General features: G+C 38.4%; 3 protein-coding genes across 6 annotated transcripts; 2 read left to right on the top strand and 1 right to left on the bottom strand.

The window, feature by feature from the left end:
• The first annotated feature begins 223 nt into the window (after positions 1–223).
• On the top strand, positions 224–9399 carry LOC109604552 (ras GTPase-activating protein 1). 3 transcript variants are annotated; one of them, XM_049965651.1, is made up of 11 exons: positions 225–298; positions 378–597; positions 671–950; positions 4513–4768; positions 4824–5035; positions 5098–5750; positions 6575–6766; positions 6822–7020; positions 7077–7307; positions 7373–7946; positions 8005–9399. In XM_049965651.1, exons 2-10 carry the CDS (start codon positions 395–397, stop codon positions 7934–7936), a joined length of 2790 nt encoding a protein of 929 aa, XP_049821608.1. In that variant the 5' UTR covers positions 225–298; positions 378–394; the 3' UTR covers positions 7937–7946; positions 8005–9399. The 3 variants fall into 3 exon arrangements, with proteins under 3 accessions (XP_019876643.2, XP_049821608.1, XP_049821607.1); XM_020021084.2 differs by having other exon boundaries at positions 224–597; XM_049965650.1 differs by having other exon boundaries at positions 225–597; positions 8010–9399.
• LOC109604553 (protein kish-A) lies at positions 9328–9908 on the bottom strand. Its single transcript, XM_049965652.1, has 3 exons — positions 9789–9908; positions 9625–9734; positions 9328–9569 (listed from the first exon to the last, which is right to left on the bottom strand). Exons 1-3 carry the CDS (start codon positions 9789–9791, stop codon positions 9464–9466), a joined length of 219 nt encoding a protein of 72 aa, XP_049821609.1. The 5' UTR covers positions 9792–9908; the 3' UTR covers positions 9328–9463.
• A 251-nt stretch (positions 9909–10159) lies between these two features.
• On the top strand, positions 10160–14211 carry LOC109604544 (importin-11). Of its 2 annotated transcripts, XM_020021077.2 has the most exons (12): positions 10160–10314; positions 10374–10561; positions 10615–10715; positions 10771–11024; positions 11079–11803; positions 11855–12037; positions 12093–12425; positions 12480–12837; positions 12890–13127; positions 13186–13403; positions 13461–13747; positions 13806–14211. In XM_020021077.2, the coding sequence occupies exons 2-12, from the start codon at positions 10424–10426 to the stop codon at positions 13908–13910; spliced, it is 2940 nt and encodes a 979-aa protein (XP_019876636.2). In that variant the 5' UTR covers positions 10160–10314; positions 10374–10423; the 3' UTR covers positions 13911–14211. The 2 variants fall into 2 exon arrangements, with proteins under 2 accessions (XP_019876636.2, XP_049821606.1); XM_049965649.1 differs by lacking the exon at positions 10160–10314 and having other exon boundaries at positions 10323–10561.
• Positions 14212–14838: the final 627 nt, after the last annotated feature.

Below are 14838 nucleotides of genomic sequence, written 5' to 3'. Positions count from 1 at the left end.
GTGCGTGTCTTGGACAGCTTGGTATACTTAAAACCAAAGACTATACACAGTAAAAACCAGTAAAATCCTCAAAAGACGTCCGGTGCACTGATTTTTAAACTTGGCGCCACCTCCGGCGACCAATCAAAACCGCCTCGCCAGCCAGTGTTTACAAAACAAATAAAAGTGCAGTGTATACCGGCTGAGTCATTCACATTACAGTTCGCATTCGCCAACAGACGGAACGAGTGAACGGTCGGAAACGTCAATAACAGACCGCAGACCGAGAGCGCAAATTAAAAACCGGACAATGGCCTAGGTTAGTGCGTGCGACAATTGCATACGACGTGGGAACGGGACGAGTCGATCGTGTTTGTTGTGTACGACGTTCGTTTTAGAAGGGTGTGTTGCCGCGATGGCCGATCTGATACGCACAGGAAGTCAACAAGGTGCTGGCGTGATGAAGGATAAGCTGGGCTCGCCGTCGACGGGCAGCGAGGACGGGAACGAGCAGGATGCCCAGGGTCCGGCGAAGCCGGAACACGAGGAACAGGACTTGGGGGACTCGGCGCACTATGCGCCCTCGGAGACGCTGTGGTACCACGGCAGGCTCGACAGGTTTGTCGCGTTCGTTGTTTTATCGGGGCCGGATGTGGACGCGGCTAATTGTTCCCGATGTTTTTGTTTGCAGATATCAGGCGGAGGAGCGGCTGTGGCAATGCAACAAGCTGGGGTGTTATTTGGTGAGGGAGAGCGACCGCAAACCGGGCTCCTATGTACTGTCTTACTTGGGACGGACAGGCATGAACCATTTCAGGATAACGGCGGTGTGTGGCGACTTTTACATTGGAGGCAGACAGTTCGTCTCTCTGAATGATTTAGTGGGGTATTACACGGAATGTAGTGACTTGCTGAAGAGGGAACGGTTGGTGATCCCTGTGGCACCTCCAGAACCAGTGAATGATAAAAAGGTAAGATACAGTTTTAAAATTGAAACAAAGTAAAAATTGGTTAATAATATTTAAAATCTGTTTGATGTAAATGAATACTTAAATTCTTATCTCAGAAAATCATTATTTGTACTAAAAATTGATGAAAATATTCAAATCTATTTAACAAACTATTTAAATAAGTAGATAGTATTGCCCTAAGTAAATATTTATGTTCTTATCTGTAATAAGTTTGTGAGATATTACTGCCATATAAGTTGGCAAATTGCTTTTAAAATTCAACAAACTACATTATAATTATCATATCAATTTATCTAGAATTAGGATTTAATTTTCTTATATAAAAAACCGTTACTAAAATAGATGGTAAAAATTTGGGAACAATTAGAACACGTCCAATAATGAAGAAAATCTAAATAAAATTTTTGTCTAAAGTTACTCCTGAAGAAAATACAGCCCTTCTAATTCAAATGTCAAAAATTGTATTTTCCTCATTTTCGTAATCTTTGGTCCAATCACTTTTATGTTTGGTATGTAATACATATCTACAATTCAAAGTAATAGTTTTTCCATATTGATACAGTGGCGTAGATTCTGAGGGATTCCCCTCTTTCTCGTCCCATTTTCTACGTCACTGAATATTTTTCAAAATTATTATTATAACTTTTCATATTCCTTGAACAATTTATAAACAAAAAGTGCTCTTGATTAATTTCAATTATCACAACCGTTTTCAAGATATTTCAGTTTAAGTGAAATACTTTCTTCAGTCACTAAAACTGAAATATCTCCAAAATGGCTGTGATAATCAAAATTAATTAAGAGTACTTTTTTCTTCCAAATCGTGCAAATAATGTAAAAGGCTTAATAGTTTTAACAAATATTCAGTGACGTAGAAAATGGGGTGTGAAAAAGAGGGGAATCTAAATTTCAAAAACTGTTTTTTCCTCATATTTTCGTTATATTTGGTTCAATCTTGTTTAAACTTGATATGTATTATACTAAAATATACACCCACAATTTAATTAAATAAGCTTTTTCTATAATAATACAGTGGCGTAGATTATGGGGGATTTCCTTGTTTTTCTGGCCCTATTTTCTACGCCACTGAGTATTTTTTAAAACTATTAAACATTTTATATTCCTTGTAAAATTTAGAAGAAAAAATTACTCTTGATTAATTTCAATTGTCTAAGTCGTTTTTAAGATATTTCAGCTTTAATGAAACCACTTTAGATTATCTTCGATCATTAATACTAAATATCTCAAAAATGGTTGCGATAATAAAAATTATTCAAGAGTACTTTTTCCTTGTAAATTGTGTAAAGAAATTGAGGAACTGAATAGTTTGTATAAATATCCTGTGGTGTAGAAAATAGAGTATGTAAAAGAGAGGAACCTCCCCCCTAAAACTACGCCACTGTATAATTCTGGAAAAAGTTTATTTAAGTAAGTTGTAGGTACGTATTTTAGCATAATATATACCAAGTTTGAGCACAATAGAACAAAAGGTTACGGAATTATGAGGAAAAAACAGCTTTTAAAATTTGTATTTTCTTCAGGAGTAACTTTGGAAGAAAATTTTATTTAGATTTTCTTGATTATTATTATACTGCCTACTCACAAGTTTCCTATTTATATAGTTGATTAAATACTAGTTTCGACACGTTTAGGGATGATCTAATAACCAGTTTCATCGTAGGTTGAAGATCAAGTAGATAATTATCGGTTGTTGTGGAAAATTGCCGTGTTAAACAGTTATCAATTGAACAATTAATGTTATTGTGTACTTAAAAGTATAATTACAAATGTGTACTTCAAGTATTTATTTATTATTTATCAAGAAAGCCAACATTACTTACCTAATTTGTCAGCAGAAAATCGATTAAATTATATTTCTCATATTTACTTTTGTCCTGTTTCTAGTTATTGATAAATAAACGAGTGATTAACAATAATTTCCGACTAGATTACGTTAATTGCCAATTTGAAAGCCAACTATATCGCCTCCAAGCAGTTTCTAAGTGATTAATTTTATTCAGAACCGTAGAAAGTATCAAAAACAATTCGTCGAACGCAAAATTCCGCGACCAGTGAGGCACAACAATTTAAATTTCACGTAATTTGTGCGGTAATAAAACCTTTGAACTAATCAAAAGCGTTTGTTGCCACGAATGACTCATGAAAATCTTAACAATGCCGATTGTTTGTAAACATTCAATTAGCCGCAATTGAACGAAAACAAAAATAATTACGGCCACTTTTTTGCGTAGAACTTGGTGAATTAATGGCAGATTGATAAGCAGTCACTAACCCCGTTGTGTGACATCGTCTTGGGATGAGTCAGGGTTACTGGCGGGATCCTGCGGTATTTTCGGATTCTTTAAATAACTGGTTTTTCCTATTAGACTGATTTGTTCATGGGAAACGTGTGTCAATATTTTACGAGTATATTTTAATTTTAATTTGCAAATTATGAATTTTATTAGTTGTCATTAATGCATAAATTATCATATTTTATTAGTTAATTACTTAACGTTCCTCCGAATACCGTACACACAGGGAAAACCATCCTATTTCCTTATTTATCATTCGATTATATGAATAATGACTTAAAATGGTTCAAAACTTTCTTGTAGAACATAAATTGTTACCTGAAATTAAACCATATGTAAATAATTATGAAATTGCAGTATTTTTGTACAAAATAAAGGTTTTTATACAATGTATATATATACATAACTAGATTTAAAGGTTAGGTTAGGTGAAAGTTAAGTTAGGTTAGATTAGGTTTAAGTTAGGTTAGGTTAGGTTTCATATAGAAGTCTTATACCAAATTTTTTTGACGATATCAAAGGGTGATGGCGGTTCTGCCCTATTGTACACAATGTGTACATAATTTCAATTAGATTTCAAGGCTATATTAGGTGAGGTTAGGTTAGGTCACTTATAGAAGTCTTATTTCAAATTCTTTTGATGATTTCAGGGGGTGGTGGCAATTCTGTTCTACATATTTTATTAGTTAATTACTCAACGTTCCTCTAGATACTGTACATACACAGGAAAAAACATAATTTTTTATTTATCATTCGATTATCATCAATAATATCTTAAAATAGACAAAACTCCATGTAAAAGGTATAATTGTTATGAAATTTCAGTAATTTTATATAAAATAAAGGAATTCATACAATGTATACATAATCTCAACTATATTTCAAGGTTATGTTATGTGAGGTTAGGTTAGGTCACTTATAGAAGTCTTATTTCAAATTCTTTTGATGATTTCAGGGGGTAGTGGCGATTCTATTCTACATATTTTATTAGTTAATTACTCAATGTTCCTTTAGATTGTACAAAACCTCATTTTTTTATCTATCATTCGACTATCATAAATAATGACTTAAAATGTGCAAAACTCAATGTAGAACATAAAATTGTTATAAAATTTCAGTAATATTGTATAAAATAAAGTCTTTTATACATTTTATATATAAACACAGCTAAATTTAAAAGTTAGGTTAAGTTAGGTTAAAGTTAGGTGAAGTTAAAGCCTTATTCCAAATTCTTATGTCAATTTCAGAGGGTGGTGGCCATTCTGCCCTACACAAAGATGCCGGACACCGACGAGCTGACGTTCAAAAAGGGCGACATATTCTTCGTGCACAACGACATGGGCAACGGCTGGTTGTGGGTGACCGCCCATCGTACGGGCGAGCAGGGCATGATATTCCGTGAACTGGTCGAAGACTTGGACGACAGCATCGATCCGAACACCGTCTTCCCGTGGTTCCACCCTAACTGCACCAAAAACGAGGCGGTGGACCTGCTTGTCAAGGGTAAGGGTGTGTTAATGTTGATGGTTTTGTTGCTAATTTGTTTGTGGTGTTGTAGCTGGACCGGGCAGTTTCCTGGTCAGGCCTAGCGACAACTCGCCGGGCGATTATTCGTTGTTCTTCCACATTAACAATCAAATTCAACGATTCAGAATCGAAAAGAAGGGTGTCAGGTATCTGATGGGTGGGAGGATATTTGAATGTTTAGATGCTGTGATCAATAGATATAGAAAGGAGCAAATCGTCGAGGGATACACTCTACAACACCCGGTAAGAACCTCAATTAAAAATACATGTTTTACATGTTAACTATTATTATTATTATAATGCAGTTGGTGGTGGACGGAAGCAAGCAATTGGACTGGGTGCCAGAGAACCAAAAGGCGAAATGCGAGGCCGAGAAGATCTACGCCACACTGCGCGAGTGCCGCGACCAGGCCGGTCTCAAGAAGATGCGTGGCATCAAGCACCAGGGCTACCTGCACCGCAAGTCGGACAAGGCGGCCAAAAAGTGGAAGCTCCTGTACTTCGTACTACTGGTGGACGGCACCGACACCCACCTGTACTTGTACGAGAACCCGAAACGCACCAAGCCGAAGGGATTGATCGACTTGTCATGCGCGTACCTGTATCAGGTGCACGACAGCCTGTGGGAGCGCTCCCACTGTCTCCAGCTGGTGGAGCGGGCCCTACCGTGCCTAGCCACCGTCACCCACTTGGCTGCACGCTCCACCGAGGAGTGCCAGGAGTGGGTGAACTCGCTGAAGCCGCTGTGCGTGCCGCAACTGAGCCGCGCCACCTGCAAGGTGCCTCGGCTGAGGGAGCTGCGCTGTCTGACGTTGCACATCTTGGACGCGCATCGGCTGCCTTTCAAGCTGGTGCCGCAGCCGTACGTCACCATACAGCTGAACAATCAGGTCAGGATTGCCCGCACCCGCACCAAGTCCGGCCCCGACCCAGTCTGGGACGAGGAGTTCGTTTTCGAGTGAGTAAATTAAATTAGTTTAGAGATTTTGATCAATTTCAAGCATGATGTGATGAAATATTAAGAAGATGCATATAGAAACTAACCTAACAGACAATCGAAAAGCTATTTCAACAGCTTCTTATACTTTCTCAGCAGTTCTAAAGGAAATAAATACAAATTTGCATCACTACATATAGATATAGCATAGTTAACTAACCTAACTTAACCTCAAAATGTTCTGAACAACATCCGGACAGTCGTAAAGCTTCTCCAACAGTTCTGAAGAAAGTAAAGACAAATCTGTATCGCTACAGATAGATAGAACACATTTAGCTAACCTAACCTAACCTCCAAAAGTTCTGAGCAATAACCAGACAGTCGTAAAGCTTCTCCAACAGTTTTTTTATAAAATTAAGACACTTCTGAAACTTCCCCAGCAGTTCTGAAGAAAATAAAGACAAATCTGTATCACTACAGATAGATAGAACACATTTAACTAACCTAACCTAACCTCAAAAAGTTTTGAGCAATATCCAGACAGTCGTAAAGCATCTCTAACAGTTTTTTTATAAAATTATGACAGTTCTGAAGGAAATGAAGACAAATCTGTATCGCTATGGATAGATAGAACACTCTTAACTAACCTAATCTAACCTCAAAAAGTTCTGAACAACATCCAGATAGAAGTAAAGCTCCTCCAACAGTTTTTATAAAAATTTAGATAGTTCCGAAACTTTCCCAGCAGTTCTGAAGGAAATCTGTATAACTACAAATGCAGAATACAGACAATTTAAAGTGTAGAGTAGTGAGATAGATTAAGAATGAAATTTGTTCTGTTTCAGCGACGTGCCATGTGATATTGTTTCGTTTACTCTAACTGTACATAACAAGGGGAAACGTGGGAAAGAAACCGAAGTGGCCGAGCTGCACGTGGAACTGTCCACCTTAGGCAACGGCGAGGAACGGGAAGAGTGGTACACACTGTCCGGCCTCACACCCATGGGTGAATGGGGCTCACTTAGACTAAGAACTAGGTAATAGTAAATTAAACTAAAGCGTATATAAGTTTATTTAATGTAACCCTTTCAGATATTTACACGACTTGGTGATGCCGGCTGAAGAGTACAGCCCGTTGCAACAATTGTTATTGGAACCGGGGCTGGCGTCGGTGAAAACCTTGGCGGAAATTTGCCATGCGGACAGGGCGCCGCTGGCCACCGCCCTGTTGAGAGTCTTCCGGGCTGAGGGACGGGAAACTGAGCTGTTAAGGGAACTAAACTCTGCAGAGGTAACCACCTACTTAACTCATTTCTTTATTGTGTTTAATGAATTATTGTTAATCAGATTGCAAGAGAAACGGAGACGTCGACGTTGTTCAGGGCCGCCTCCCTGGCCACGACATTGATGGACCTGTACATGAGGGCGGAATGCGGCGGCTTCCTCCAGGCCGCCGTTCTGGAAACCGTCCTGCGATTGCTGGAGAGCAAGCAGAGCGCTGAACTGAACCCGGCCAAGATGGAATCGCTGGACGACGCCTGCAGTAACGCCGAATTTTTGCTCCAGATTTTAGATCAGGTAATTTCACACACATCAAATTAATTTTTTAATATGCTTTAATAATTAATAATCAATCGTTTCAGGTCACCTTGAGTATTTTCATGTCGCCGGACGCCTGTCCCCGCTCCGTGCGCTACATCTGCGGCTGCCTCCAGAAGGCCGTCGTTGGTAAATGGCCGGACGAACGCTTCGTACGCACCCGCGTGGTCTCCGGCTTCATATTCCTTCGTCTTCTGTGCCCAGCCTTGTTGAACCCGCGCCAGTTCGGCCTGGTCAGCGAGCAACCTTCTCCGGCGGCCACCCGGAGCCTCGTCATGGTGGCCAAGTGCCTGCAAAACCTGGCCAATCTGGTGGAGTTCGGGGGCAAGGAGCCGTACATGGAGGTGGTCAACCCTTTCATTTTGAAGAACAAGGAGAGGATGGTGGTGTTTTTGGATCAACTGTCCATGATAGGGGACCCAGGGGAGCCCAGGATAACCAGCAAACCGGACACTGCCAAGGAGCTGGCCACTCTACATCACATCTGCGTGGCGCACCTCACCCAGCTGCAGGCCGTGGCCAAAATCAACCCGAACATCAAGACTTTGGTCACGGTCACTGACATGTTGGCGAAGCACAAGCAGAAATACCTTGAAATGATCAGATAATAGTCGATAGGTATGCCTTCGGCTGAACCATTAATTAAGTGACTTGATTAATGGTTGTGTTGTTTCAGAGTAGAGTTGCAACTAAAGTCGTCGTACAGGGTAACAGTTACACAAACAAAAACCTAAGTCATGGACATAATCTTTAGTTTAAGGCAAAACATATATATTTCTAGGGATTCGTTTTATTCTCACACACCTTTGTACGATACCAAGTTGTGAACTTCATACATATTCATACTCAGGAGAGGAAACATGTGATGGCCATACTACAGACAGATTAAGGTTTCGGCGAGAACCGGAGCTGTTTTGAAAAATACGTTCATGTTGGTGTCCTAACCTAAAAAAAAAACCGTTTGACAGTTGTTTGTTTTGTTGCTATGACGACCAACGTGGACGTACGGGCAAAACGTCTCTGCGATAAACTAATGAACACCAGTTTTAGTTGAGAAATGTACAAGTTTATTTTAGTTGACATGGAGTTAATTCCATTGATTGGTTTTTAAAAATTCATCAACTAGTCACCACAGTACATTTGTATACGTAATCAAAAGTTTCAAATACTCCTTTAAACCATGAGTGGGATTAATTTTGTTTCATTTAGAATCAAAAGTAATTTAATCTAGACTGTATTCCTTTCGTTAAAAGACTGTTCAAAAAAAGTATCTCTAAGTCAGTAGGTATCTCATAACGGTAGATTATTTGTAATAATGCATTAACATTCATTATAGATTTTTGTATAGTATATTTTATTTATTATTTTTCATGCATGGTGCATCATAAACTGTTCGCTTAGTTTGCACCAGTAAAATTTGTATACTACCCCGTATTTTATACAACTATTTTTATAAAAAGGTGCATGTTTTTTATCACAAACCGCTGATGTTGTATCATTAAGTTAGAAAACCCTAAAAAAATTTAATGCACCTTCGTTCTCTAGTCACATAGGACGAGATTTGATTTTATTCGTTCAATTGTGCACACATTTAATAGACAATGTCTTATATTTGTGACATGAATATAAAGTGTGGGTAAATCAAAACAGTTATTGCAACCTTTCGAGAGTTTATTTGTTAACTGTGATATTTTGAACAAATTTTTAAAAATCTGGCACTATTAATGTTCATGCACATTTTTGTTCCGTTCCCCTCCTAAGTGCCAAAACAATTGCTCGTTTGATTTACCTGCAGCATCCTCTTAAATATATTTTATTCTAAGCTTATTATGCACAGTTTGTATTTGCTGTTGTTACGTTAAAATTATAATTTGTTGTACTCATATGCTCAGAAAAAGGTTGCATCTGTTAAAAATTCAGCAACAGAGTTTATAGTTTTATACATTCATATTAAAGCGATTATGCTTATTTACCTTTGTAGAAAATATATGTAACCAAGTATAGTAGAGCTGTACACTATTTCTTTTATTATAAATCTGTACTTTTATATTAAAGACTTTATTAATTTTAATTAGTTTTTCTGTTAGTTCCTAAAAAAGTATTTTTATTATTAAAAAATTATATGTACAAAAAGGTTAGTTAAAGAACAGTATCGATATGGCCATCAGTAGGCAACTGGCTGCTATCCAGGGGGACTTTCTTTCGCCAATCCTAGCACACTTCCAAAACGTTCCCATAATCCTAAAATGATATCTATTAAATGCCACAACTACTTAGTTACATACAATGAACTTACCCAGTCTTTTTCCTGTCCATTACACCGGGAATGATTCCTCTGAGGTACGTACAAGTACAAATGAGCAACAAAATGCAGGTTAACAGGCTTTGGAAATTGAATATGGCTGACTAAAACAGACGTTAAAATTACCTTAATTATTTAATAATAACTAGGGGTATTACCATGGTTTAACTTTACAAAAATATTAATTTAAATTGTTAAATTTTAGGTGTTGATCAACGTCATTGCCTGACAGTTGGACAACTGTCAAAACGCATGTGGCCAATCTGCAAACTAACTTTCTGTGGACTGATTGTTTTCGTTAAACATGTTCGGCAGGGCTCGGTTTGTGAATCGGAAAAAGGCTTCCATTTTTTCCAAGTATTTTGTCGTTTTCTTATAGAATATTTGTAACGCAACACACTGTACGACAGTCGCTTTTCGATTCGGAAACCGATACGCCCCGAACGTGGCGACCGAAAACGACCACTCGAAATTCGGATTCCAGAACGTCGGTTTGCCGAACGTCACACTGCTTCGACGTGCAACGTATAGATGGCGCTGTTGCTGTACCGAAGTGCTCATTTGCTAATGTTGACTTAACAATTAACGGTGTAGACTAAATAAGAGTGTTAAAAGACACAAAACCGGACCGGTGAAATTGGGACCCTTAAACGCGCACGCAAAAATAAAATGACGAATTTTACGGTTGCCAACAACAAAACATAACCTCACATGTTCTCGCTTTGACATGTTCCGTTTTGCAGGTGTTTTTTGTTTGAAATTTTGAGCGGTCTTATGTTAAAATTCGTCGAAAATGGATATCGAGGGTCCGGAAACTTGGATACTGGACATACTTCAGCGGGCGTCTAGTCAAAACCCAGACATCCTAAAGCCTGCCGAGGCCAAGCTCAGGGAATGGGAGAAGCAACCCGGGTTCTATAGTACACTACTTGTAAGTGGATTATAAAGTTGACTTTATTAACGTTAATGTTGATCCAATTGCAGACGGTGTTTTCCAATCACAATTTAGAAGTAAATGTCAGGTGGATGGCTGTTTTGTATCTGAAGAATGGAATCGACAAGTACTGGAGGAAAAATTCACCAGGGTAACAACTGTGCAAAACAACAACCACAGCAACAACTCACAAGCTTTATTTTTAGGGCAATGTCCGAGGAAGAAAAGGAATGTATAAGGCAAGGACTGTTGAGCAACTTCAGTGAACCAGTGAGTCAAATAGCAGTTCAAAGGGCAGTCCTAGTATCTAAAATAGCGAGGCACGACTTCCCCAAGGAGTGGCCACAATTGTTTCCTGTGATTATACAAGCTATCGAAAGTTCTGACACAGTTATTCAACACAGAGCTTTGTTGACATTACATCACACCATCAAATCATGCGCTACAAAACGATTACCTGGTACTTAAACCATCTAATTAGCCACATTTGGGTGTAACTAATTGCTGATTGTAGGTGATAGAAGAAATTTTCAAGACCTAACCTCCAAAATATACAGGTTCGTGCTGAACCTATGGAACGGTTTTAGTGAAGCTTTCGTCAACGACATAATTCAAAACAACAGTAACGACATCATAATGGTGAACTTAGAGAAGGCGTTACTGTGCCTCAGGATTTTAAGAAAGTTGACGATTAACGGCACCAACCAGCCCCAGACAAACACCGACTGCATGTCGTTCCTAAAGCAAGTGTTTGAAAAGGGCAAAATCGCCCTGCAGTGCCGCAAACAACTCAAGGGTTTCCAAGTCACTGAGATGTGCGAAAAGTTCATAATTCACCTAACTAAAGTCCTACTATCCTTGCTGGACGTCTACCCCTTTTCCTTCGTTGATTTAATACACCCTAGCTTGGAGTTTTCCGTGTACTACCTGTTCACAGATGATGGCGCCCAGTATTTGTTCGAACGCTTCATCATACAGTGCTTCAACCTGATCAAGAACATACTAGTGTGCGTAGAGTATAGGGCAGCTAAAGTGGTGGAGACCACCAGGCACGAGGCCACACTCAAGGCCCATCAGATCACCCAGGCGTTCTTCCAGCCCGATGTGCTGACCGGAATGTGCCGCAAATTAGTGGGGCACTACTTCATTTTAACGCCTGAGGAACTGCTGGCCTGGGACGAGGACCCGGAGGCCTTCTCCAACGACGAAACCGGTGATGGGTGGAAGTATAGCTTACGAGTAAGTCCTAACTGTGTCTCTAGCTTGGGATACTTAAGTTGTTTGTTGTAGCCAAGCATGGAGACGGTGTTCGTAACAATTTTCCACAAGTACAAGAACATACTGACCCCAGTTATGCTGGAGCTGATCAGCGAGACAAACGTCCTGGTGTCCCCCGACGACATGCAGGGGATTTTGAAGAAGGACGCCGTCTATAACGCGGTGGGGCTTTGCGCCTTCGACTTGTACGACGAGGTAAAACCTTAATTTTGTAATTTTGTGGTTATGTTACCGGTTGTTTATTAACTAGGTGGATTTCGACGCCTGGTTCACCAACACCTTGCTCCAAGAGGTTAAAATCAAGCACAACAACTACAGGGTAATACGCCGGAGGGTGTCCTCAATGATAGGCAAGTGGACAAGTGTCAAATTGTCCTGCGAACTAAGGCCAACCTTGTACGAATGTATCATTAACTTATTGGGGCCTGAGGAGAACATGGCAGTTAGATTAATGGCGTGCACCACCTTAAAGCACGCCGTCGACGACTTCGAGTTCAACGGGGAACAGTTCAAGAAGTACTTGCACACCACGTTCAGCCTTTTGTACAACCTATTGTGTGATGCCTCCGAGTGTGAAACTAAGGTACTTCATTAAATTTTACCATTGTACACAAGACTACAATAAGTCGTTGTTTAGATGCACGTGCTGAACGTGATGACCCTGATGCTGGAACGTATTGGGCACTCGTTGGCCCCCTACGCTGACACCCTGATCCAATACCTGCCCCACTTATGGGAGGAGTCCAACGACCACAACATGCTGAGGTGCTGCATCGTGTCCACCTTGGTGCAGCTTGTTAAAGCTTTGGAGGGTGTCAGGCCTGAGCTGTACCAGTTTTTGTTGCCCATCATCCAGTTGGGCACTGACCCTTCACAGGGAGCTATAGTTTATATGCTGGAAGATTGTTTGGAGCTGTGGGTCATTGTTTTGGAGTACACCAGCTCCATGACCCCCGACTTGCTTCAGTTGTTCAACAACATGAAGCTCTTGCTTGGTACTGCTCAATTATTAACTTAATTACACCCCCCTAAATTGGATGTTTTCAGATCAATCCACTGAAAATTTCAGGACCTGCATGTATATATGCGTTGTGCAGCTATTGATAGACCCGGAAATATTCATACGTACGCACGGTATTGAAATAGTGACGATATGCGACAACTTGCTGTCGGATTTGAAAAACGAAGGGGTCATTATGGTGATACAGTTCCTGGAGGCTTTGGTCAAGTCCAATCCCATAATGGGCTCCGAAACGGTTTTGCCAATTCTCCCCAGAATACTCGAGTAAGATCTGTGATTAAAGGCACTAAATATGATAATAATTTTAATGTATTAATTGTAGAAAAGTGTGTTTGGCTGATGAATATCCATTAGTTATGTCCATGTATTTAGCAATTATGTCTAGGGTTCTATTGTCGTCTCAGGACGTGTTTAGTAGGGCTTTGAGTAGTGTGGCACTGAAACACAATAAGACTGAAGAAGTTGTGCTTGGTAATTTATTAGACCAGTGGCTGCAGAAGATGCCCAACGTTTCCCAACGGGACTATACTAAATTATTAGGTAACTAACTGATGGTTTGGTTGTGGGAATTGTTACAAATACTTTGCTGTTCTTTAGCTATGGCGTTAACAAATTTACTGACCACACAAAGTAGGCCAGTCCTGGAAAGGTTCGCCAAGATTATGATCAACATAATCGAGTCCCTAAATGATATAACTAATAAATGGGAGGACGGCCAAATAATCGACTCTTTGGTCTTATCTGATGGTCAAAGCCCTAGTCAATTCGATGAGGGGAATGATAGGACTAGGTTTTTCATAACTGACCATGATCAAAGAAAAAAACAATTAACTTTATCCGATCCAGTTCATACTGTGATCCTCAGAGACTACTTGCAATCTCAGGTAAGTGTTATATTGTGTATGTTAAGTTGTATAAATTACATGTTTATCCCTGTTTTAGCTTTGTGAATTAAGAAATCAAATTGGAATCCAACCCTATCAACAATTGTTACAGACTGTCGACGCAGATACTCTAACACAATTGCAAGAATATGTGACTTTATAAATTGATATTTTGTTTGGCGTTTTCAAGTTATGTTTGATTAAGTAGTGTAAGATAAAAATTATAGTATGTTGAATTTATTGAAAATAGTCAAGCTTATTTTACCAATTAAATGTACATGTTACATTTATTTAATGTTATTTTAAAGTATCTGTCATACCTGCAAATATCTATTTTATCAATTATTTTTTTTATATTTTTGTATACAATAGTTATTACTATTTTATTATACATTCAGAATTATAATTCTGTAATAATATTCATATACCAGGATCTATTAAATATAACGTATTGTTACAGCAAATTGGTTTTTTATTTCTCTGTTATTTTATCAAGTAAACATTTCAAATCACTTGATTATTATTGAAGTAACCTAATCTAACCTATACAATAAGTTTCTTATAAAAATGGTGAATGCGCAACAAATCCAATAATTAATTACTATTAAACAAATTCTAAGAATAAGTTGATTATATTAAAAGTAATTTATTTTAACCACTGTTGTATAATTACAATTGCATCCAAAAGACAATTAATTTTATGTTTTCAAATATCTTATCCTAATTCATTTGAATATTTTATTTAAGTTTTTTGTTGCGCATCGACCATTTTTACAACTGTTGTTAAAAATGGCGAATGCGCAACCAATCCAATAATTAATTACTATTAAATAAATTCTAAGAATAAGTTGATTATATTAAAAGTAATTTATTTTATCCACTGTTAGATCCATTTTTAACAAATACTATTTAATTTTTTTAATTAATCAGTAAAGTAACCTTTAAAATACTATAAAAAATACGTTTTTGATGTTTAATAAATGTTTAAACATCGTGAATGCCCAACCAAATTATATAATTACAATTGCATTCAAAAGGCAATTAATTTTATGTATTCAAATATCTTATCCTAATTCATTTGAATATTTTAT

Source organism: Aethina tumida, chromosome 3 (genome assembly GCF_024364675.1).
Source record: "Aethina tumida isolate Nest 87 chromosome 3, icAetTumi1.1, whole genome shotgun sequence".
Taxonomy (NCBI): Eukaryota; Metazoa; Arthropoda; class Insecta; order Coleoptera; family Nitidulidae; genus Aethina; species Aethina tumida.
The sequence above is the reverse complement of the archived record's forward strand: the minus strand, read 5'-3'. Positions and strand labels throughout refer to the sequence as shown.